Source organism: Schistocerca piceifrons, chromosome 11 (assembly GCF_021461385.2).
Source record: "Schistocerca piceifrons isolate TAMUIC-IGC-003096 chromosome 11, iqSchPice1.1, whole genome shotgun sequence".
Lineage (NCBI taxonomy): Eukaryota > Metazoa > Arthropoda > Insecta > Orthoptera > Acrididae > Schistocerca > Schistocerca piceifrons.
Genome location: NC_060148.1, coordinates 26,964,342 through 26,988,823, shown reverse-complemented (window position 1 = coordinate 26,988,823; position 24,482 = coordinate 26,964,342). Strand labels below are relative to the sequence as shown.

The following is a 24,482-nucleotide window of genomic DNA, read 5'->3' as shown; positions in this document are numbered from 1 at the left end:
CAATTAAGGATATCCTGTACACTAACCTTCCTCTTGAATCAGTCTATCTTTTAGTGACAACTATATCAAAATCCCTACAGTAGTTCTGGAAATTAACCTTCATATACAGACAGATAAACACAGCATGGGACCTAATTTATAATATGTATAGATTATTAACAAATAGCTATTAAAGCTGAAAGTGAATGATGTTGTCATTAAAAAAATAGTATTGTGGTATGTACTCGAAAGAAAGTAATAGCAGTGAATTCATCATGGTATTTTTTTTAATTTTATGAAAACTATAAGTGCTTATTTATATTTAAATATTCAGAATTTATTTCTTGCTGACTTTCTCGTAGTCTCATCCTTCATGGTAATAGTGAATATATTGTAAAAAACCATTTAGTATGAGACACAATCTATCACTGTTATTGAAGTATTGATCTTGCATTCCAGTGATAATAATAGGAAATGTGTTTTTGTCGATATTTCTCATACATCTGAGATTATTGCACAGTGACAGAATGGCAATGGAGAAGGATAACAAAGGAATTTCCAGCAGGGATGGAAAGAGCTTACATCTTACAGAAAAATTGATAGAACTAGGAATCCTTGTCAGATTTGGAATAACGACAAACAAGTGATGTGCAAATCAAAAAATTTCATTTGCAGCCACAGGAACAAGTAAAAGTTGTTCAGACATACAACAAAAATAGGTTCAGTAAAATTTGTAATTTCAAAATGGGGATATCTTCTGATGTAACAAAAATGCCAACCATGTCTTTATACGCCCTGCACTGTCTGTCTGTTGCCACATAGTGGCACTACATTGCCACTTCGGAAGTACGGTTATTCTTTGTGTTTTTTCTGTCCCACTTAATACATAGCCCAAAATCAAATATCACACTAGTTTGATTTGGATCTGCTCAGTCAAATAACATTTTGTTTGCGATGAGAGACAAAACCAAGTTTGCCATTGAGAATGAGTGTTGTATGAAATACATAATTATAGTAGTATTTGTTGGAGCTGACTCCATCTACCCATTCCAAAAACGAAATTTCAAAAATGTTTTTAAGTTGTGTGTATGTGAGTGCACACACTAGCAACAGTTTATTTAGCACTAATCTCTCTTTCTTGTCACATGTCGAAGAATGTACCGTACTCTTTGCAGGCTCACGACAGTCCAGTGCGGACGATGGTGTGGTCGCACAATGATGTGTGGATGGTGACTGGGGACCACGCAGGCTACGTCAAGTACTGGCAGAGCAACATGAACAATGTGAAAATGTTCCAGGCGCACAAGGAAGCGATTCGTGGCCTCAGGTACTCTCTCTCAGCCTGCTCCTCATGCGATTGCTGTGCCCGAACCGTCACCGAAACGGTGGGAGAACAGTTTCTTGTGTCTCGGGGTGTCGTGGTTGAGGCTACATCTGTCTGTCTGCTTGTTCCTGGTACTCGACACTTTTTCCTTATGCTCTACGTGTTTAGAAAGTTGATTTGAAACACATTATGTTGCAGGAATGTACTCTTACACCTCACATGTTTATCCACAGCTATTCATCGTAGTAACTCTTCGTCGGTTTATCTTAGGGTCTGTTATATTATTTATATTTCTTTTTAAGTCTATAAAAATGGAAAAACTGATAGAAATCGATCTTGGGGATGATCAGTTTGGGTCCCAGAAAAATGTAAGAACATGCAAGGCAATGCTTAGACTTATCTCAAGAAGACAGGCTGGCCAAAGGCAACACGAAGCTTACAGTATTTGTAGGTTTAGAAAAGGCTTTTGACAATGTTGATTGGAATAAACATTTAGAAATCAGGAAATTGCTGGTGAGAGTTATTTATGGCTTATACAGAAACCTGGACCTAGTTATGGGAATCGAAAAACGTGAAAGGGAAGCAGTACGAAGGGATCACCATAAAATTTTTAATATCACCTTAAAAAATAAAGTTATATAATTAATTTGTTGTTTGTTTACAGCTACATGTCTACAGTCCTGGTACACATTGAAAGCCTCATGCCACAATACGGAAGCACACTGTTAGAATAGCTGAAACAAAATGACGCCACCCATCTCAACTTTATATAAGTGGGTTGCATCATTCAGTTTTGGCTCTTCCAGCAGTGTGCTACGGTTCTGCGGCATGAGGATTTCAACATGTATCAGGACTGCAGGCGTGTACCTACAAACGAACAAAAAACTGATTATGCAACATTATTTTTTCAAAGTAATAATTAAATTTTATTCAAATTTCCCTGTTACTGAGGAGTAGGACATGATTGTAACCTATTCCCTTTGTTATTCAATCTGTGCACAGATGAGTCAGTAAACAGAAACCAAAGAGAAATTTGAAGAGGAATTAAAGTTCAAAGGTTATCCTGTGCCATAATTCTGGACAAGGACAGTTGAAGATCTGTTGAACGAAATGGATAGTGTCTTGAGAGAAGATTATAAGATGAACATACATAGCATTAAAGCCAGGATAATGGAATTTAGTAGGATTAAATTATGTGATGCTGAGCTAATTAGATTAGTAAATGACACCACAAGTGATAGACGAGTTTTTCTGTTTGGACAGCAAAATAACTAGTGATGATCGAAGCAAAAAAGGAATGGAATGCAAACTAGCAATTCCAATAAAAGCTTTCCTCATAAATAGAAATATGTTGTCCTGAGATGTCAAGGAATTGTCAATTTGGTAATGGAGGGAAGTGTGAAACAGTAAAGATTGTGATAGCTGACCAAAGCTGTATAATAATTCTGTAGGCAGGTTCCAGTGGATATAGGGTGCAGTAGTTTTTTCAGAGATTAAGTGACTTTAACAGATAGACTAGCACGCAGTCTTCAGATAGAAGACAGCAGTAATGACAGTGCAAAGACTACCAAAACGTAAGATACATCACATTATCAATGGAAGACTTATTTTTGGAACAAATATGATCATATCGTGGTCCAGCCATAATGATTTCCATTGTTGCTAATGGCTTTTATTAGGATGAACTGTTTGGGGGAAAAGAAAAAAGACAAGTTTCCTTCCTCATATTTGCCCTGCCTGAGATTGTGCTGAGTTCTAATAATCCCTTCATTGGCAGGGTATTTAACCCTAAACTTCCTTTCATTTGATTTTCAATGGGTTTTAACTTCCTCCTTTATTATTTTTTCCCCTTTTGATAATGCCTTACAGTTAGATGTGTGCACTTGTTGGGTTAGTAGAGATAAGACATTTTCCTGACATTTCACTGTGCGGTATCACAACATTTCAAACGAATTTCCATATAAATTATGTATTATTCTGGCTCACAATTTATTTATGTTGGAACTTCTCTGCACCTTAGAGCTGTGGAACTGTATTTACTATCACATAAGGAAATTTACGTTCTAGGAATTTTTCAGTGATCATTTGCAACAAGTCTTAATTTTTGGCCCGTGAGTACTGTACTGTTTGTCGGCGAGGTGTATTCCCATTTTTGTGTAAATACTGTTGAGTAAAGGACGGAATTATTTGTATCTTATACGTAGTAGGGATAACACTGTCAGTTGCATTTACTTATTTTATTCATACGTAACAAGTTTTCGGTGTCAAGGTACACCATCTTCAGGCCTCTCTGTGACAGAAGGTGATTACTTTGATACCGGGAGTTGTATAACTTTCTGTAGAAGGTCCAAAACATCGGTGTCCACTAAACTACAGCTTCTTATCGCCTATGGTGTGTACTGCGGCAGTACATCAGCTTAGTTTCTGTTTAGCAGACACCAATGTTTTGAGCCTCCTTCATACTGTATATGGGATTCTCATATCAATGTAATCACTTGGAGTTATAGACAGGGTAAAGATGCTGTATGTACAAGGGTTGGAACTTTAATAGTGGCAGCTATTTATGTACAGCTTGTACAAAATAGATAAGTTTTTCAAAGTTTCACTGACCTTCAAAGTAGTCACCAGCATTGTGTATAACCCGTTGCCAGCGACGTGGAAGTCGTAGGATACTCTTAGCAGTGCCAGTTGTGTTGACAGTTCGAGCTGCACAGTCTATTGCCCAACGAATTTGTAGCAGTTCTGAAGTGAATGCCGTGAAGTGTTTCCTTCAGTTTAGAAATCGAGTTGAACTCACAAGGGCTTAAGTCAGGGGAGTGCAGTAGGAAGTATAGCACTTAGCAGCCCCAACAGTCAAACAAATCAGTAACAGCTTGCACTGTACGTGTGTGACCATTGTGTCATCACTTCTGTCTGTATGCTGTTCATTTTTGGAACACAACCTGCAACCAGCTCGGAGACAGAAGTGATGACACTTTCTGCAGGACCTGACCATCATTTTGCAGGACAATGCTCAAGCACATACAATGCAAGCTGTTGCTGATTTGCTTCACTTATGCGGCTGCTATGTGCTATACCACCTACTGCACTCTCCTGACTTAAGCCTTCGTGAGTTCAACTCGATTTCTAAACTGAAGGAAACACTTCACAACATTCACTTCAGAACTGCTACAAATTCGTCAGGCAATAGACCACACCACTCGAACTGTCAGTACAACTGGCACTGCTAAGAGTGTCCTATGACTTCCACATCACTGGCATCGGGTTATACACAATGCTGGTGACTACTTTGTCGGTCAGCAGCAAAACTTTGAAACACGTATCTATTTTGTACAAGCTGTAAAAATAGCAGGTGTTGTCCTAATATCCACCAGTAGATGGATGTACAGAGAATGATTTGTGTCTTTATATTGTTTTCTACTGCTTAGAACTGACAGTTTATACCACAATAAAATTATTCAGGATATCATTTGTAGAATTCCTCTTTTTGGTCAGGCCTTGAGCATGTTGGTTATTGTCAATGTTAGTTCTTTAAACCAAAGAATTCTGTGTTGGCGACATTTTTATTAAATTAATGAAGTTACTGGTTTTTACTGTACAACGATTATCAGACCATAAAAAGGACTGTGGTGTGTAGGGCAATTAGTTGTGAACTGAATTGCGTTAAGTAAGTTCAGTGTAGTGCTTTGCATCCTGTGTGTTACCGCTCTTTTTAAGATCCAATTATAACTGTAGAAGCAAAACAGGTAATCAATTTAAATAAATCAAAATGTGACCAAAACTCAGAATTCTCCATTCTAAACAATGGAAATTCCAGGATGGGAGATCAACAATATGGAAAGGATGGATTGCTGTTCGCCACATAAAGGTGGTGTTGAGTCACAGACAGGCAGAACCAAAAGAAGACTAGAAATATTTAAACTTTCAAACAAAGTCCTGCCTCACGAGTAGAACTCTCACATATTTAAACACCAACAACAACTCGTACTCATATGGCTACTGTCTCTGGGTGCAGTCAGGTCTTAATGGCTGGAGACAAGTCACCTCTGTGTGTGTGTGTGTGTGTGTGTGTGTGTGTGTGTTGTTTTGTTATTGTTGCTAAGAGAGGATGTGAGAGTACTACTTCTGAAAAAGGACTTTATCTAAAAGCTTAAATATTTCTAGTATTCTTTCCATAGTGTCTTTCTGTGACTCAGCATTTCCTCTATGTGCTGAGCAGCAATGTACCCTTTCTATATTGTTGTAATTCTCCATGTTATATAGTCATCAGGGTTATGAACACACTTCATAACATTTTCATCACATGACTTATCGCCAGTGCGCGCGACTAGCGTTTTCAAGGGCTTTCAGCCAGTGAAGCATCAGAAATAAGAAGTGGTAGTGGGTGGTGGCCAATATGCCTGAGATTCAATGACCAGGTGAATTCTACAGTTCATGTCTGATTAGTAGTTACTTAACCATAAAATTACAAGGAGAGAGAATGGCCAGCCAGTACTTATCTTCACCAGGCAAAATTCCAATTACTGCTGTTGGACACATTTAAAGGTAGGAAATTATTTTCTTCACAGGGGAAAACAGTAGATTGGAAAGCAAGTCACAGTCGCTCAGAGCCAAGGTTTAGAAGAACCCACTTGTTGGGACGATAGGAGGCAATGATCGGACGAAACAACATTTAATTGTTTCAGAAACTATGATTAGTATTTTCTTTTTTTTTTAAGCATTTTTATCAGCAGAAATAAAATTTTGTCTCCTAAAGGTAAATACTGGCTTGACATACAGTTTCCTCATAACTTCACAGTTTCATAGAGTGAATTTCTATTTCAGTATCATTAGCAGTGAATTATCTAAACATGATCTTGGAAGGAGAAGGAGCTAGAAATTTTATTTGTTCAGATTCTTGCTCAGGAAAGGTAAATATCGATATTTAATGTGTCAAATTACTTTCACAGTGTACACACCTCTGAAGAGTAAGTTACATTCTTGAAAAGACTTCCTCGCCTTTTGGTAAGCCATTCTCGGGCACAACATTTCTGTGAGGTGTGCCATTCACAGAATGTATATAGGGTGATCTTGCTAAATGTGGATAAATTGTAGAAAATGATTCATGGGAGGATAAGGAGCAAAAAAGATTGTATGGACATACAACCAGAAATGTGTTCCAAGACAGGTAATCCCACTTGAAAATGGAGATCAAAGGTGTAGATCATGACCTCTGTACCAGCACAAGGAGGGTAGCCTGACAGAAAGAAGTAACCCAAAATCCGTGTGGAACATTTTCCACAACATCTGTCACTATTCGTATCACTTAGGTGTGCAGGCCTTATTACTTACGGAGTTATCCCAGCAGTAACGGTTTTCTCTCTGGTTGTTCTCACAGGTGAACACCGTATTGGGATTTCTGTCATCCATCCTATTCACAGATGAGGCTACCTACACGGGGGTTGGCATCGACAACCTTCACAACTCCCACATGTGGATTACAGTGAATCTCAACGGTGTGGTGACAGCAAAATGTTGACACCGGTTCAGTCATTCTTCCGCGATGCCTCACTTGTGAGCGTCCTGTCTCCCATGCTGGAAGATGAACCTGTGGTGATATGAAAAGTATTGTGATTATTGCATGATGATGGTCCAGCTCACTGAACTCTGGAGTATGGAGCTAAAACACTAGTACAACAGAATATTCCCAATTACCTGATGTGTTTTTGTGTGTGCTTTCAATTACTGAATCCCACACTGTCAAACATCTTTTATGTTCACCTTCAAATGGTTGTGACTTCCTTGAAAGGCATTTGCAGCCATATGTTTGTATGACCTTTTGTTTTTGTTCCTTTTCCCCTTTGGTATCATGTCTTACAGTTCATCCTCATTTAGCAGTGTTACCCTGTATACTTTCCTCTTTGTACTTTGGGAGAGTGGGAGAAAGATACTGAGTTATGGGGTTTGCTGGAATTGGTTAAAAATTGCTGTGGAAAGGCTAAGGTCCAGCGATGAGTCCTTGGTGGCAAAAGTTTTAATTTATTAGGAGCTGTTGTCAGAAACTGTGCTCTGTTGGATAAGAAAACCATAGAAATAAGGCGAGATTCTGGGTTCGAGTGCCAGTTTGGCACACAGCTTTAGCTTGCTAGGAAGTTTCAAGGGTGGACTTGCCTTTAGCCTCTGCAGGAGTTTGGCTTAGTTTGATGACAACATGGAAGGATGCTGTAACTCTTTCCAATGTTTGTATTGTGGTGTAGGGCATAACAGCAGTGAGGAGTACCTGTTGATGAGTCGAGAAAACAGAGATTGTCAGTTTTTGCACCTCGATAATTCATTTTACTTTCTATAGATTTTATTTGGTGAATAAGCAAGTTTTCACATCGTGGCTGCTCAGTTCTCATCCAGGGTGTTGCATGAAACATAGGTTTCACACCCTATGGCAGCATGGTCAAGAAAATGCTTGGTTATCACAAATTCAGGATGTTTGTGCTGCTCCTTGTCTTGCTGAACATCCCCATTAGCCATAATGTAAATATTCTGCACTAATTTTGTACACAACTGCACATTTCTTGACATTGATCTAGCGATTTGCTGACATAGAACATTGATGACATTTTGCAAATTTGAGTATCACGTTTTACAGTCAATAAATATTTCTTGAATGACATAAGTAGCAGTAGGATGTAGCTCCATGAATATTTTATTTACTAACACCTGGGAGATTTTTTGGGATAAAACCATCAACAGTCAAGTGTGAAAGTGTGGTGATCAATACATTGTCTTAGGCTGTAGTCAGTATCACCAACAGTGGCACGACACAGTCACCAGAGGTCACCCAATTACATTGGCTGACAGTTCGGTCACTGTGCATTCGGTCTCCTTTGTCAGTTTTTGATGAGGTCAGGGAGGTTAAGTTGGGTTAGGGTTAGAATCTATGCTTTCACAGAGGCTAGAATCTGTTTTGTGTGGCGAGTACTGTTATTGGAGCAACTATACAAGTTTTACGAATTTGTGAGAGAAAAGAGAAACATTCTATTCCAGACTCAAGATGATCAGTGGTGACATTGAAAAGCAAATTAGAAACACTCTGCACAACATCAAATAAGTGCAGCAAAATAGGTATATGCAAATCAAACTTTAATGACTGTCATTCAGCATATGTGTGAAAGACAAATACAAATTTTTCAATAAGGTACTGTGAACACTTAAAAGAACTGAACAGTGGAGACCACAAACACTGCATTTGAAAACCACCTCACATAGCAAAATCACTACCCTTCTGGCATAAAAACAACTGTAAACAGTACTAGTAATTTGTATATAGCTAGTGCTCACCCACAAAAAAATAAAAAATAAAAAAATAAAATAAAAAAATAAAAAAAATTAAAAAAAATATAAGCATCAAAATTGACAAATGCCACTTTCCTCACTTGAATACACAATGTTTTGAGGTTACAATCCAGGCCTAAAATTTCCAATTTGAATCTGCATGTCTTGCAGATGATGTACTACATTAAGTATAGACATAAGGTTGAAACAGTTAGATAGCCACAGAACATTCTTAATGCACATGAGATACTGTTCAGTGAATGATTATTAAATTTTTAGTTTGTTCAAAACTTGTGACTTCCTATAAAGTTGTGATTTCAGACTGCAGATTCTGAGGCATACTCATATTATTATCTTTGTTGCCCCTCAGGATGCACCGAGCTCCTCCTTTCTTGGACTGAACTTAAAAGTTTGTCTCAGTCCTATTTTTCACGTGGGAACATTGGTTGATTGTCAAAGAAAACACACTGATTTTAATTGCAATGACACTATCTGAATTCTTCAACCAGTGTCTTTCGTAAGCACAATCCATTGATGTGTGTGCCACTGTGATGACAGTCTTTTGCACAGAAGCTGATGTCATTTGATTTTACTTCATTTCTCTCGCCCACAGTGAAAATTGCTGAATCTATGTATGCTGTTAAATTTGTGGCAAAGTGTATAGTTGTTTTAGGATATGTCAGGTAATAAATGGTTGTACTGTGACATCAATATGTAAACACTATTAATTCTGCAGTTTCAACATCTGACTATTGGTAATATGCTTATGTTGAAATATTGGCAACTAAGTACATGCTCTGCAAATTACTGTGAAATGTATACCAGTGAGTACTTCCCACTGTACTACGTATTCTGTTCCATTCATATATGGAGCATGAACATCTGCAGAAATTTTGTTGAGTTTGGGAGGGGGGATAGCAAGATTTCAAAAGTTGCCATTTTTTTACTTATGTAATTGAGTTGATCAGTTAAATCAAACAATGGAAACTCCAGGTAGAAATATAACCAATGTAAGCAAAGACAGATTGCTACTTACCATAAAAATAATGCACTAAGTTGCAGATGGGCACAATTAAGAGGCACTTACACGTAAGTTTTCAGCCACAGCCTTCATCGGAAAAAGAGAAACGTGCACCATTCGTTCACACAAGTGAGCATCCCTCACTCACACATGACCACAAACTCCGGCAGCTCAGGCCAGAATGCCCAGTTTGGTCAATTTTTAGATATTTCCTGCCATAAGAACTAAATTTTATAAGTGTCGCAACAAGCTGTAATATCTCAGAGAAATTGTGTTTATACACTAAGTATATGAATAAAAACACTGTACTACAGATTCCAGGAGAGGGAGGCCAGTGCACCTTTCTTTGTGCACTATAATTAGTCGGATCTTGTCCAAGTGTTGATAAATAAAATATTCGTGCTACTATATGGTGGTCTTTGTGAAGATGTCATTCAGTAATTTTAATATAGTTTAATTATGAAGTTCACCTGTATCCTTGGTCACACAAGGTTGTCAACAGATTTTTTTTTGTCAACTTCTGTTTTTTGCAGTTCTGAAAAATTATGTACCATTTCCATCACTGGAAACATCAACAACATGTCTTAACATATTCTGCATGCAAAAATGAAATTGATCTTTACTTTTCAAAAGTGGAACTTCGTTGCCATTTCAGTTTAACATCTATTTTGTCGTGCTATATGAACTGTGCTACACAACCTTGTAGTGTTATTCAGTGCAGAGAATAAATGTGGAGAAACGGGTGTATTGCTTGTATGCGGACATACTTCTTACTTGTCTAAATAAAAATATTTTAAATATATCTAAAAAGAAAGATGATGAAACTTACCAAACAAAAGCGCTGGCAGGTCGATAGACACACAAACAAACACAAACATACACACAAAATTCTAGCTTTCGCAACCAATGGTTGCCTCGTCAGGAAAGAGGGAAGGAGAAGGAAAGACAAAAGGATATGGGTTTTAAGGGAGAGGGTAAGGAGTCATTCCAATCCCGGGAGCGGAAAGACTTACCTTAGGGGGAAAAAATGTCTGCTTGTGTCTGTGTATGTGTGGATGGATATGTGTGTGTGTGCGAGTGTATACCTGTCCTTTTTTCCCCCTAAGGTAAGTCTTTCCGCTCCCGGGATTGGAATGACTCCTTACCCTCTCCCTTAAAACCCATATCCTTTTGTCTTTCCTTCTCCTTCCCTCTTTCCTGACGAGGCAACCATTGGTTGCGAAAGCTAGAATTTTGTGTGTATGTTTGTGTTTGTTTGTGTGTCTATCGACCTGCCAGCGCTTTTGTTTGGTAAGTTTCATCATCTTTCTTTTTAGATATATTTTTACCACGTGGAATGTTTCCCTCTATTAAAATATTTTAAATCATCAATATAAGGGAAAGGTAGAGCTACTCACTGTAAAGATGACACATTGAATTGCAGACAGGCACAACTGAAAGACACTACACATTAGCTTACGGCCAGAGCCTTCTTCAGAAAAAGAACACCACACACACATTCATTCACACAAGCAAGTACACCTCGTGCTCACATTGACCGCCACCTCCGGCAGCTCGGACAGGAATGCTACCGGAATGGGATCGTGTGTGTGAAGTGTGTTTGCTTGTGTGGATGAATGTGTGTGTATTTTCTTTTCTGAAGAAGGCTTTGACCAAAAATTAATATGTATATGTCTTTTCATTGTGTCTGTCTTTACTCAGCGTGCCATCTTTTTGGTGAGTAGCGATTATCTTTTCCTTATATTGCTGAGAATCCAGCCCAGGTTTCCAAAATCACATGTACAAAGGAGCCAAATGAAAAAGGATTAAAACAAAGTAAAAAAAAAAGCAAATGATGTTGATAAAATGGATGCAGCAGAAGATTAGAAATAAAAAAAAATATTTGAATCAATTCTTTGATTTAAAATAACAATTTCCGTCATTTCAATATAGACAAAAAAAGTAGATTGTACCTGATGGGATTCAGACCCACAATGTTCAGTATACCAGCTAAAAAAAATAAATTAATGATTATGCTAATGTTCCTCTTTGAAGTTATGATAATTTCAAGTCTTTACAGGATAACAAAAAATTATGAAATTTTGTTTTGTCGATTACATGCAAATGAGAGCCCACCAACGTGAATGACTGCAGAATGATACCTTGGGCACTAACCTACACTATTGTGTAGGTGGTTTTGAAAAACAGCTCCACTTGTGGGGACCTCAACTTGTCGGTCTCCTCCTTAACACTATGACTCTATCTCAGAATTAGCTCAAGAAATTGAAGTATTCAATTTGCACTTCCTAAATTGATTTGACTCCTTTGTTGCACTTCCCGTCGCTTCATAAGGGCACACCTTTCAACAAATATGAGCGTGTCTGAGACTTCCTGAAAGTTAAAACTTTGTGCTGGAATGCGACTCAAACCTGGAGCCTTATCCTGATACCCCATTCGTTAAGTTGATTGCCTGCAGGATGCACGGATCCAGCTTTGAGTCCCAGTCCAGTACACAGTTTAATCTGATAAGAAGTTTCAGACAGTAGATACTTTGCTGCAGAGTGAAATAAAAATTCATTCTAGACGACTGGGCTATCACTGGTAGAATTTTTCCACCTACTTTTCCACATTTTTTTTTAATGTAACTGCATTTCTAGATAGCTGTCACTCATTATACAAACTGAATGTTTTGCCATGTATATTTTATATTGCATCATTGTCACATTGGCATCTGAAATTTTCTGTAGCTGTAATTACATTGTTCACACAATAGCAAAGATGGGTGCTTTATTTGAATACTCATAGTTTGCATTGAACAGACATACCTTTTTAAAATCAATAGTAAATTCGTATGCTAATTCCAAACTAGTTCTGTGCTGACTTTCTACACTGTTGTGTTTCAAGTAAATTACCACCATGGCACAAGAATCCAATTTGAGACATCATCCATTCTTGCTATCAAGATGTAATAACATTCTCTTATTACCATGCTAGGAGATAACGTCATACACTTCAGTTTACCCCACACTGTTCGGGAATAGCTCAGAATAGTGAGCCTTGTGACTTGCATAATTGTTTCTGAAACTGTAAATAAACTCCTGTTTGATTTTCTTTGTTTTTGTGTCTAGATAATGATACACAAAATTCCCCGTCACTGTACTCTAAACAAATCTTCCTAAGATTTTAAGCTGTCTTTGTTATGTCAAAAATTCCTATATCATCTTTTAACTTCCCTGTTAACAAAAGCTGCAAGTAGTCTTCAGCCTGGAGCTAACCCTGACATGAATCAGAAATGATTGCATAAACTTGCTTCAAACTTGTGCAAAAGAACTGTCTTTACCACCCTCTGGCTGATGCTTTTATACATGAGTGCAGCGAATGCACAACATTCCTACAGTTGCACAGAAAAACCATCCTTTCTGGAGAGGTATTCTGGTTGGAAAGTTGTAAATTTCAACATCATGAAACTGAACATAGAAAGGGGTGACTAAGTAAATGAGGTGTGTCTGGTTGAGAATAACGAAGAGACTCGGTCAGCAAAGTCTGCTGAGACTAGATTCCACCGAGCTTCAGTATAGTTTTTGCACTGGAAATGATGCTTGTAATAAAACATTTTCAGTTCTTTATAAAAACTTTTTTACAGTTTTTGACTCAGTATTATTTTTTGACATTGGGTAGTCACTAATAGGTATTGTGGCAACTAAAAAAAAATTCCATTTGTGACCGAGCAGTAGTATAGCAGAATTTGCTGTCACGCAGCAAGAAAAACTGATTGAAGAAAATTAAGAATTTCAACCTGTAAACCTCAGGGAAACCGCTTGGTTGAATAAATTAACAGCTTGGTGGTGGTTATTACTATGTCATCAGTTTGAGAATTTGCATAGTGTCTTACACTGACTCACAGTACAGTTCCTGGTGAACTTGGAAGGTCAGTTATCTTGTGTAGCTCTAACTATAATCACCATAATCAGATTTTCACTCTGCAGCGGAGTGTGCGCTGATATGAAACTTCCTGGCAGATTAAAACTGTGTGCCCGACCGAGACTCGAACTCGGGACCTTTGCCTTTCGCGGGCAAGTGCTCTACCATCTGAGCTACCAAAGCACGAATTTGGAAGCTAGGAGACGAGATACTGGCAGAAGTAAAGCTGTGAATACCGGAGTACCGGGTGTGAGTCGTGCTTTGGTAGCTCAGATGGTAGAGCACTTGTCCACGAAAGGCAAAGGTCCCGAGTTCGAGTCTCGGTCGGGCACACAGTTTTAATCTGCCAGGAAGTTTTATAATATTCCCACACGAGCATTTTTGTAAATTGGGTCTAGCTTACACAAAATAGTTTTTTTCATCATCAGCTAATTATTTTTCTCGTAGTAGAGGGTGTTTGGGATGAATTGGGGTTTCTGTTTCCCAATTACCCATTCAAATTTAAGTTTTCTTTCTAAATCAATCAGAGAAACACTGGGATGCTACTTTAGCGAAGGAAATAGTCAGTATCCTTTGTAAAATGTAAACTATCGACAGAAATGTCACACCTGTTAAAATATTGCTGGCTATACTTTGCCTGGTTGGAGAATTTATAGTTGAAAATTGCTGTTTTGTTTCCATCTGCCAAGGTTGTCTTCAAAGGGGGGGCCGTAATTTTTCTGAAGATCTGATGCGCACCCTATTTCACTACTGATTGAAGTAAAATTCCCTTTCTGTGTGCTCCTGCACAGAGGAGTGCTGCCACACTCTGAAAACTTTGGTCTTTTTTAACCACTCTTTCAGTACTACCCATGTACAGGCCACCACACCTCTGCAGTATAATATAAATTCTTGCTTTTTTGGGTGGTTTCCGAGCATCCTTGGCCAACTTTACGTGTTCCTGTATCTTCCAAGTGGGTTTGTAGATTACAGCTATAATCTATTTCATCAAGACCTTTCTTATTCGGTTGGAATAGCTACAACGTCCCATGATGATGTTATATGCAGATGGAGACAAAATGTTGTGTTTCGAAAAGAAATTCATCCGACCATGGCATAACAACCAGAATATTTTAATAAGTGATCCCAGGGTCACTGATTAAAGATTTTTTTGACCAGGGAAGATGGCACACTGTTTACGACATTGGTCCAGCATTTGGAGGACACCACTTCAAATCCCCATTCAGCTGTGTAGAAATCAATTCTCTGTGATTTCTCTAAATTACTTACAACAAATGCCAGGAGGATTTGTTTGAAAGAAGGAGGGGGGGGGGGGGGCACTACATTTTATTTTCCATTAGTACCCAGTGCTAGCTTGTGCCTATCTCTAAAAACCTTGTTGTATTGTAAACAGGGTGTTAAAAGTCTAATATTGCTGTTGTTTCAAGTAATTAAATCGTGAATGGGATGTTAAACACTATTCATTTGTGTTTTTCAAATATGTTTTGCTACTGCTGTGGCGTTGTCAGTTGGCTTCTTTACTAGTGTCCCAGAATTAATGTTAATTTTTGTGAGGGTCTTTTTTTTCCAGAAAGAAGCAGTGAGCATGCTTGTCAACAATGGTTTATTACAGTTGAAATTCTTGTAAATACACTACTGGCCATTAAAATTGCTACACCAAGAACAAATGCAGATGATAAACGGATATTCATTGGACAAAAATATTATACTAGAACTGACATATGATTACATTTTCACGCAATTTGGGTGCATAGATCCTGAGAAATCAGTACCCAGAACAACCACCTCTGGCCATAATAACAGCCTTGATACGCCTAGGCATTGAGTCAAACAAAGCTTGGATGGCGTGTGCAGGTACAACTGCCCATGCAGATTCAACACGATACCACAGTTCATCAAGAGTAGTGACTGGCGTATTGTGATGAGCCAGTTGCTCGGCCACCATTGACCAGACGTTTTCAATTGGTTAGAGATCTGGAGAATGTGCTGGCCAGGGCAGCAGTCGAACATGTTCTGTATCCAGAAAGGCCCGAACAGGACATGCAACAGGCAGTCGTGCATTATCCTGCTGAAATGTAGGGTTTCACAGGGATTGAGTGAAGGGTAATGCCACGGGTCTAACATGTCTGAAATGTAACATCCACTGTTCAAAGTGCTGTCAGTGCAAACAAGAGGTGACTGAGAGGTGTATCCAATGGCACCGCATACCATCACGCCGGGTGATATGCCAGTATGGCGATGACGAATACACGCTTCCAATGTGCGTTCACAGTGTTTTCGCCAAACATGGATGCGACCATAATGATACTGTAATCAGAACCTGGATTCATCTGAAAAAAAATGACGTTTTGCCATTCGTGCACACCATCGCAGGCACTCCTGTCTGTGATGCAGTGTCAAGGGTAACCGCAGCCATGGTCTCCAAGCTGATAGTCCATGCTGCTGCAAACATCGTCGAACTGTTCGTGCAGATGGTTGTTGTCTTGCAAACATCCCCATCTGTTGACTCAGGGATCGAGACATTGCTGCACGATCCATTACAGCCATGCGGATAAGATGGCTGTCATCTCGACTGCTAGTGATATGAGGCCATTGGGATCCAGCACGGCATTCCGTATTACCCTCCCGAACCCACCGATTCCATAATCTGCTAACGGTCATTGGATCTCGACCAATGTGAGCAGCAATGTCGCAATACGATTAACCGCAATCGTGATAGGCTACAATCCGACCTTTATCAAAGTCGGAAACGTAATGGTACGCATTTCTCCTCCTTACATGAGGCATCAGAACAACGTTTCACCACGCAACGCTGGTCAACTGCTGTTTGTGTGTGAGAAATTGGTGGGAAACTTTCTTCATGTCAGCACGTTGCAGTGTCGCCACTGGTGCTAACCTTGTGTGAATGCTCTGAAAAGCTAATCATTTGCATATCACAGCATCTTCTTCCTGTTGGTTAATTTTCGCGTCTGTTGCACGTCAACTTTGTGGTGTAGCAATTCCCCCCCCCCCCCCCCCCCCCCCCCCCCACCTCAATAGCCCTGAAAGAACACGAAGAGAAATATATTATAAACAGACATACAGACACCCTTCATTAATAAACTACACAGATATATAACTAACTACATAAAATGTAAAATGATCCCATATAATGACTCGTGTGCTAAGGCTTTATCCCAATATCTCGAGCATCACCATATTGTGAGGCTCTTGTGGGTAGGCTGACTGGAGCCTTTACAAGATCTTATTTAGAGGTGGATGTGCCTATAAGAACATTGCTTACAGTTTTACATTCCAGCACAATTAAAATTAACAAACATGCACATTGAGAGTCTTTGACTGTAATAAACTATGTTATTGTACTGTTGCCTTCATTTTTGCTCATTGTTCTTATTCTTCTTTCTTATTACACTGTCTTACGGTGTGATGTCCATACTAAGGATTGACAGCTTGCATGTGTATGGATAATGCATAATGTCTGTAACATAGACAAATTGCATTTTATTAAGATTGTTCAAAATTTCCAAATTTTTGCATTGAAGTGTGGTTTTGACAGAAATATGTATGATTTAATTAATGAAACAGTGCACCAGTTATGTATTTTTCGTACTTAGCACAACGTCTTTCGAGAATTTATTCTCATTTTGAAAGCGCAAATATTTACGAAAATATTATTTGTAATGTTTACATGTGTGTTGTACTGCCTCTCTTACACCATAGTCATTTGGAGGTTGTAAGATACTGTGTGTGCCTCCTCTGTGGCTACAGTGCAAGAAAGGCAGAACGACATACATGCAAACATCACACAAAATACTTATGTAAATATTTGCACTTGACAATGCAAATAAATTCTAGAAACAATGAAAAAATACGTAATTGGTGCAATGTTTTGTAATTTAAATCATGAGTGATATAGTTGCAGGCTTTTTGAAAACGTTGATGGTGATTGTGATGATGATGATGATGATGATGATGATGATGATGATGAATAAAGTTATGGAGTATGTACGTCGAAATTTTGAGACAATTATAAGTATCCTTGATACTGTGCATCCTTGTGATGGAAATGTGCTGTAACTGTACACGTGCAAGTTGCAAATCTGTAATGTGCTTATCACATGATCACTGGTGTAGTACGTGAGAAATTTTAGGATGCGTGAATGTAAATGTGAGAAATTTTAGGTTGCGTGAATGTAAACATAAATAGTGCATTAGTCCTAACAGATATTAACATTAATTTGAGGGTTAATAGTAAAAAATTCTGGCCATATTGTTGTAAAAGAGAATGATAAAACAAAACCTGTATTTTTCACATGGTGGACCGAATTCTAAAGCTGTCAAAATTTGTCAAATATGAGCTTGCCCCACCCTTCAGTAAAATTATTTTCTGCTGATACTGAGAATCCTTTACATTTATACTGATATCTACCTCTGAGCTACTTATTTGGTAAACTTTCTTAAACCCAGTCCTCGAAAGAGATGGGTGCACTGATAAGTTTTTAAGTTCGTAGAACAGTAGAACTGACTGTAATGTGTGTTTGGTGTGACTGTGCTTCCACCTCCTTTGTTCCCCTTAATGAAATAGTGTGTATAATATTGGCAGGTCATTTGCTAAATTAATGCTGCTGGAGGGGGGAAAGTGCTGTGATGAACAAGTGTAACATGTTACATAGGTGATTAGGGGGAAAAGACACGAGATACATGTACCAGCATGAATGTACATGCACAATAACTACAATTTAGGACATAAATGCTGTTCAACATAATGTATGATGTTGCGGATTAAATATTTTCATTATAGCTGAATAAATATTTGGTTTTGCTCAGCAGAAGGATTTACTTTGTAATAGCATTTTGAATTATGCTCATATTTGGTAGAAAACAATTTGCTTGCTACCCAGTTCCTATTAATATTCCTATAGGACAGTTAATATATGTTCTGCCAACTGATATAATTAAGATTATTTGACAATGTTGCTGAAACTTCTCATGTTGGATTTAGTTTCACTACTGTGGTGAACCAGCAATAGAAATTACTAGTGGAATAAGCCCCATGTGATCGTTCTGTTATTGAGATTTGGAAACACTTTAAAAGTATGTATCTTGCCAGAATGAAGGTCAATAAAGCCGCGATGTTACGTACTCCTCACTGTAACATTTGTATGGCCACTCGGGGTTCAGTGTTCCCTTATTTTAAGCACTTCCAAATATACTACTGATTGTATATTTGTTATCACTTGTTTGTAATCTGTGATGAAAGAACAAATAAAGGAAAAATTTCCCCTCACACAATATATGGAAAGCATTTTCTTACCTGCTCCACTTGTGGAGAGTGATTTAACTTGCTAACCAGAAAGTGGGCAAATGATGTAATATGTACTTGACATCAAATGTGAAAATTTTGCACCACTTTGTTCAAAAAGATACATTTTCTAATGGTGCAAAGTATTGATGATGTTTCCAAAGTTTTGGCTGGCATTCTTGTTAGCAGCAGTCAGAGGGATAGATTTCTTTCTTTATCTGGGACTAAATTGTTGAACATATTTGAACGAGAATGCCAGGTATTATTTTGGAAAAATTTTGCCATTGTTTGCAGTAAGTCATCTGTGTCTACATGTAGAATTTACATTATTAAGTCCCATTTTTGTAGACAATGAAATGATAAAGAAAATAAATATTTTTAGTACACACACTTGAACTGCAAATTTTCAATAAAAACAGAGTATTGTTCTTGTGTATATCTATATATATTTGAACAGAATAGTATTGCAAAAAATAAAGTAATAAAGAATTTCCTAAATCCTTCCCACTTTTCTGGACAAAATAAAGAAAGAATAAAATTGATTTTGGTGTGGTGTTAATGTGTATCCTTCCTGGATGAAAGACAAATAAAGGTATCTCTTTTCATTATATGTGCATTCCCATAAATTTTTCTGCATCCTTTTATTAAAACATGAAGCCCATCAGGCATATGTGTGAGGGGTGTGATTTTAGACTATGTGATAATTCTCAGCCATAGATATTGTGCAAGAAAAAATCTCATAAGTTGTCTGACCTTTAGGTCATGCATCACATTTCTTAATTGTAATTTCTTGCAGTGACTAGGCACAACCATTAGAAGTTGTTGATGATTTCCTTACACTCAGTGGTAATCTTACAGCTTTTTTTTCTTTCAAGTTTCAGACCCATTTTTTATTCTATTTAGCAACTGATCCAATTATTCGGTTTCTGCAGCTTTGTTGTGATGTTTCGCCAGAACAGTAAAATATTAACAATAGAATCGAAAACAATGTACTTGGAAATAAAATATGACCCTTCCACATATGTTTCAGGTGTTGTAGTTGAATCTGTTGATGTAACCATTTGCTAGTATTCAAAGTAGCATAATTTGTGGGTTCTTAACAGGAGTTGTTGATATGGAGCAGTGTCCAGGAACTATTGAAGAAAACTTTTTTCTCCATGTACAAGGGTAATTTGAGTTGTGTGGTCTCAAAAACACACATGTGCTTTCCTGCATCAAATCTGTATACTGAATGCTATAACATGTGTTATGAAACAGGAACATATTTGGAAGAGGCAAAGAATGATGAGAGAGAAAATATGTACTATCAAAGAAAGAAAGAGATTACCTACATAAAAGTGCTGTCAGAGTGAAAGGCATCTTTGGATGATGGTGGTACGGAGTGATTTCCTCTGCTAGTAAGCTTAAAGGAGATATCACACAAAAAGGGTGAAGCAGGGAAACTAAAAAGGACCAGTGGTCAAGTGAGAGACAGCAACATGGAACAAGGGAAATTCACAGCAAAATGCTGCTAACAGATGAAATTTGAAGACATAAACTTAGAACTCTCTGATAAGTCAGCCAAAAAACTGCAGGGAAAGAGAAAGAGAGAGAGAGAGAGAGAGAGAGAGAGAGAGATAATAGTAATAAGGGGTGCAGATGAGACAGGAACTAAAGTCAATTGAAAGAAAAAAAAGGTAGTAGTAGTGAAGAATGGATGTGACCAACAAAAATAACAACCAAAAGATTAAGCAAAATAGGGGAATACCTCTTCCTAGAAGACTGAACTCTACTTCATGTAAGATAATGTATAGATAACCATTTTTATTATTAGCTAAATAATTGATGTACATTATAGAATATTGAGGGGAAACTCCCTTTACTTCATAGATTAAGAACGAAAGCATTTGATCCTGTTAACCATGTATTCTTTCCAGAGAACATTAAGTCTAATGTAATGCTAAAATATGTACAAGCTCTCACAAATAATCATTGCTGGAAATGAAGATACGAAGAAGAAAAACAATTTCGGTGTTATGGCGAAGATTCAGTATGCAGAAAAAAGTACAACTAAAAACACAACTTCCACAATACAGTTTTGTTTTCTGATTTTCAGATAATAATTACTAACAGTGAGAAATCTTTACAAAGAGCCTCTCTTGAATTCCACTTGATAATTGTGGACCACAAACTTATTATTTTGACCAGGAAAACTAGAACCATAAATTGTAAAGAATTGGACCCTATTAGGTGTAAACTAGTTATATATGCCTTAAGTGATCAGACTTTCCAAATAAGAAGCAGTTGTTGTTGTTGTTGTGGTTTTCAAGCCAAAGACTGGTCTGTTGCAGCTCTCCATGCTAGTCTATCCTGTGCAAGCCTCTTCATCTCTGAGTAACTACTACGGCCTACATGCCTCTGAATGTGCTTAATGTATTCACCTCTTGATCTCCCTCTGCGATTGTTACCCCTATATGTTTCCCTCCAGTACTAAATTGGTGATCCCTTGATGCCTCAGAATGTATCTTGTCAACCAGTTCCTTCTTTTAGTCAGGTTGTACCACAAATTTCTCTTCTCCCCAATTCTGTTCAGTACCTTCTCTTTAGTTACGAGATCTACCCATCTAATGTTCAGCATTCTTCTGCAGCACCACATTTCAAAAGCTTCTATTATTTTCTTGTCTAAACTGTTTATTGTCCTTATTTCACTGCCTTATGTGACTACACTCCATACAAATACTTTCAGAAAAGATTTCATGACACTTAAATCTATAATCGACATTAACAAATTTCTCTTCTTCAGAAATGCGTTTCTTGCAATTGACAGTCTACATTTTAGATCCTCCCTGTTTCGATCATCAGTTATTTTGCTTCCCAAATAGCAAAACTCATTAATTACTTTGTATCTTATTCCCTAATCTAATCCCCGCAGGATCACCTGATTTAATTTGACTACATTTCCTTATCCTCATTTTGCTTTTGTTGATGTTCATCTTATATCCTCCTTTCAAGATACTGCCCATTCCATTCAACTGCTCTTCCAAACCCTTGCTGTCTCTGACAGAATAACAATGTCATTGGCAAACCTCAAAGTTTTTAATTCCTACTCCAAATTTTTCTTTGATTTCCTTTACTGTTTGCTCAGTATACATATTAAATAACATTGAGGATAAGCTACGAATCCTGTCTCACTCCCTTCTCAACCAATGTTTCCCTTTTGTGCCCCTCATCTCGTATAACTGCCATCTGGTTTCTGTAAAAATTGTAAATAGTCTTTCACTCCCTGTATTTTACCTCTGCTGCCTTTAGAATTTGAAAGAGAGTATGCTGGTCAGCATTGTCAAAAGCTTTTCCTAAGTCTACAAATGCTATAAGTGTGGGTTTGCCTTTCCTTAACCTATCTTCTATGAGAAGTCATAGGGTCAGTATTGCGTTGCATGTTCCTACATTTCTCTGGAATCCAAACTGATCATCCCCAAAGTTGCCTTCTAGCAGCTTTTCCATTTTTCTGTAAAGGATTCATGTTAATATCTTGCAGCTGTGACTTAGTAAACTGATAGTTCACTAATTTTCACACCTGTCAGCACCTGCTTTCTTTAGAATTGGGATTATTATATTCTTCTTTAAGTCTGAAGATATTTCACCTGTCTCATACACCTTACCAGTTTTGTCATGGCTGGCTTACCCAAGGCTATCAGTAGATTTAATGGAATGTTATCTACTTCTGGGGCCTTGTTTTGACTTAAATCTTGTAGTGCTTTATCAAATTCTTCACACAGTATCTCATACTTCCCTTCTCATCTTGCTCTACATCCTCCTCCATTTCCATAACATTGCCCGCAAGTACATCTGCCTTGTCTAGCCCCTCTGTATATTCTTTCCACCTTTCTGCTTTCCCTTCTTTGCTTAGGTCTGCTTTTCCATCTGAGCTTTTGATATTTATTCAGGCGGTTCTGTTTCCTCTGAAGGTCCTTTTAATTTTTGTGTAGCAGTAAATTTCCAATTTACTTTCTAAAAAGTAGTGTACATTGCATGTAAAACAAAGGTTCAATTGCTTGAAAGACATGCATTATAGTAATAGTAAAACGCAAAATTAGGAGACAGGCTAGAAATAAATTGTAAGTCATTGTGGCTATACCTACTCTGGTGTATGTAAGATGGGTATGAATTTTAACAAAATGTAAAAAACAAGTTATAGCTATCATGAGGTTTTCAAGAACAACAAGGTCGTAAAAAAATTACACCAAAATTAATGATAGAATTAGAATTACCATCTACAAGGTACTGTTTATAGGATTATACAATAAAACTGATACAATCACTTAAGAGTGGATCCCTCTTGTTCTTCCAAAAATATATGCACACCAACCTGGGATGGAAGACTACTGTCATAAACGAAAGAACATGAGCAAAGGAAGAAGAAACATAAACTGTAAAATATTAAATTTTGAAAATGTGGGAAGAAGTGTGAGAATAGTTGAAAATTTGTGGGGAAGGGGCTTGTAGTTAAGGACTGAAAGAGGAAGCAAGTACTGAACAACACATGCGATTTTTACTTTAAGGCCAGGTGGTTAGTGGAATAGCAAACACATATCCATACTGAGAAGTCATGAACAAACTATTTTAGATAAACTATGTACGTCATTTTAATCTATCGACGTAGTATCACTTTTCAATGTAATCTGCATTTATTTGCACGGACCTTTCCTGTCACTCTGAGAGAGCGTAAATTCCATAGCAGTATAAGTCCATTCTGGGATGCCTCCATACACTGATGTACCAATTTCTGGATGTCCTCCAGCATGTCATAGCATTGGCTTTCCAAATGTTCCTTCATAGAACTGAAAACATGGTAGTTGTAGATTGCCAAGTGAGGACTGTCTAGAGGGTTTGGGAAACTTTCCTACCCAACTTTCTCCACAGCGACACAACCTGTGTGAAACTTCACATTATTGCACGGCGGGGTGATCATCCCCCCAGGGCGTTTATTGTGTAATGCATGATGTAGCTTCAAAATTGTCTGTAGTAGCAGACAGCTTTTGTGGTCCACCCAATTTAAACAAAATCGATCAGAAAACTTTCTCCAGCCCAGAAGAGGCTGTCTGTAACTTTCCCAGCAGATAACTGTCGTTTTTCTTTTTAATAGTGAACCAAAATTGTGCTGTTCCATACTGTAATTCAGTCTCATAGTGATGGTACTAGCTTCCATTATCTGTTACAATAGTGATTAAAAAAACTCGTCTCTGAAGAAGGCGTTGCATCTTTAGTCAACAAACACACAATCTGATGGCCACAGCCTGAGCTTTGAATCATCTCTGCAATGCACTACATCCTTTGCAAACCTTGTTGGTATTTCATTCACAACAAAATGTTCACCTTTTCTACTGATCTCATTTACTCTCTTCTTGTTACGTATCATAGAGGATGCTACAGTGTGACTACTACGAGGTGCATCTCAGATGCTAGTGTTCCTTACCTTCAAACTGTTTCACTCCTCTTCTAACACAGCTACCATCCATACACACAGGTCTGGAGATGAATTTCGGCAGCTGTTTTTTCCTCTTCAACAAGGAATTCAGCAATAGTGTGGGGTCAAAGTGAAACAATGATGTTGGCATTTTTGTAAATATAGCCTATGGTCACGTGATAGAAAATGATTATAATATGAC

At 37.8% G+C, this 24,482-nt stretch overlaps 1 protein-coding gene across 1 annotated transcript in view; it reads left to right on the top strand.

Annotated features, from left to right (window-relative positions):
- Nucleotides 1–24,482, top strand: part of LOC124720256 (pre-mRNA 3' end processing protein WDR33) — a 174,941-nt gene that overhangs the window by 18,565 nt on the left and 131,894 nt on the right. Inside the window, exon 4 of the mRNA XM_047245573.1 lies at nt 1,155–1,306. Within this exon, the coding sequence (XP_047101529.1) occupies nt 1,155–1,306 (152 nt within the window). The remainder of the gene's footprint in view (nt 1–1,154; nt 1,307–24,482) is intronic.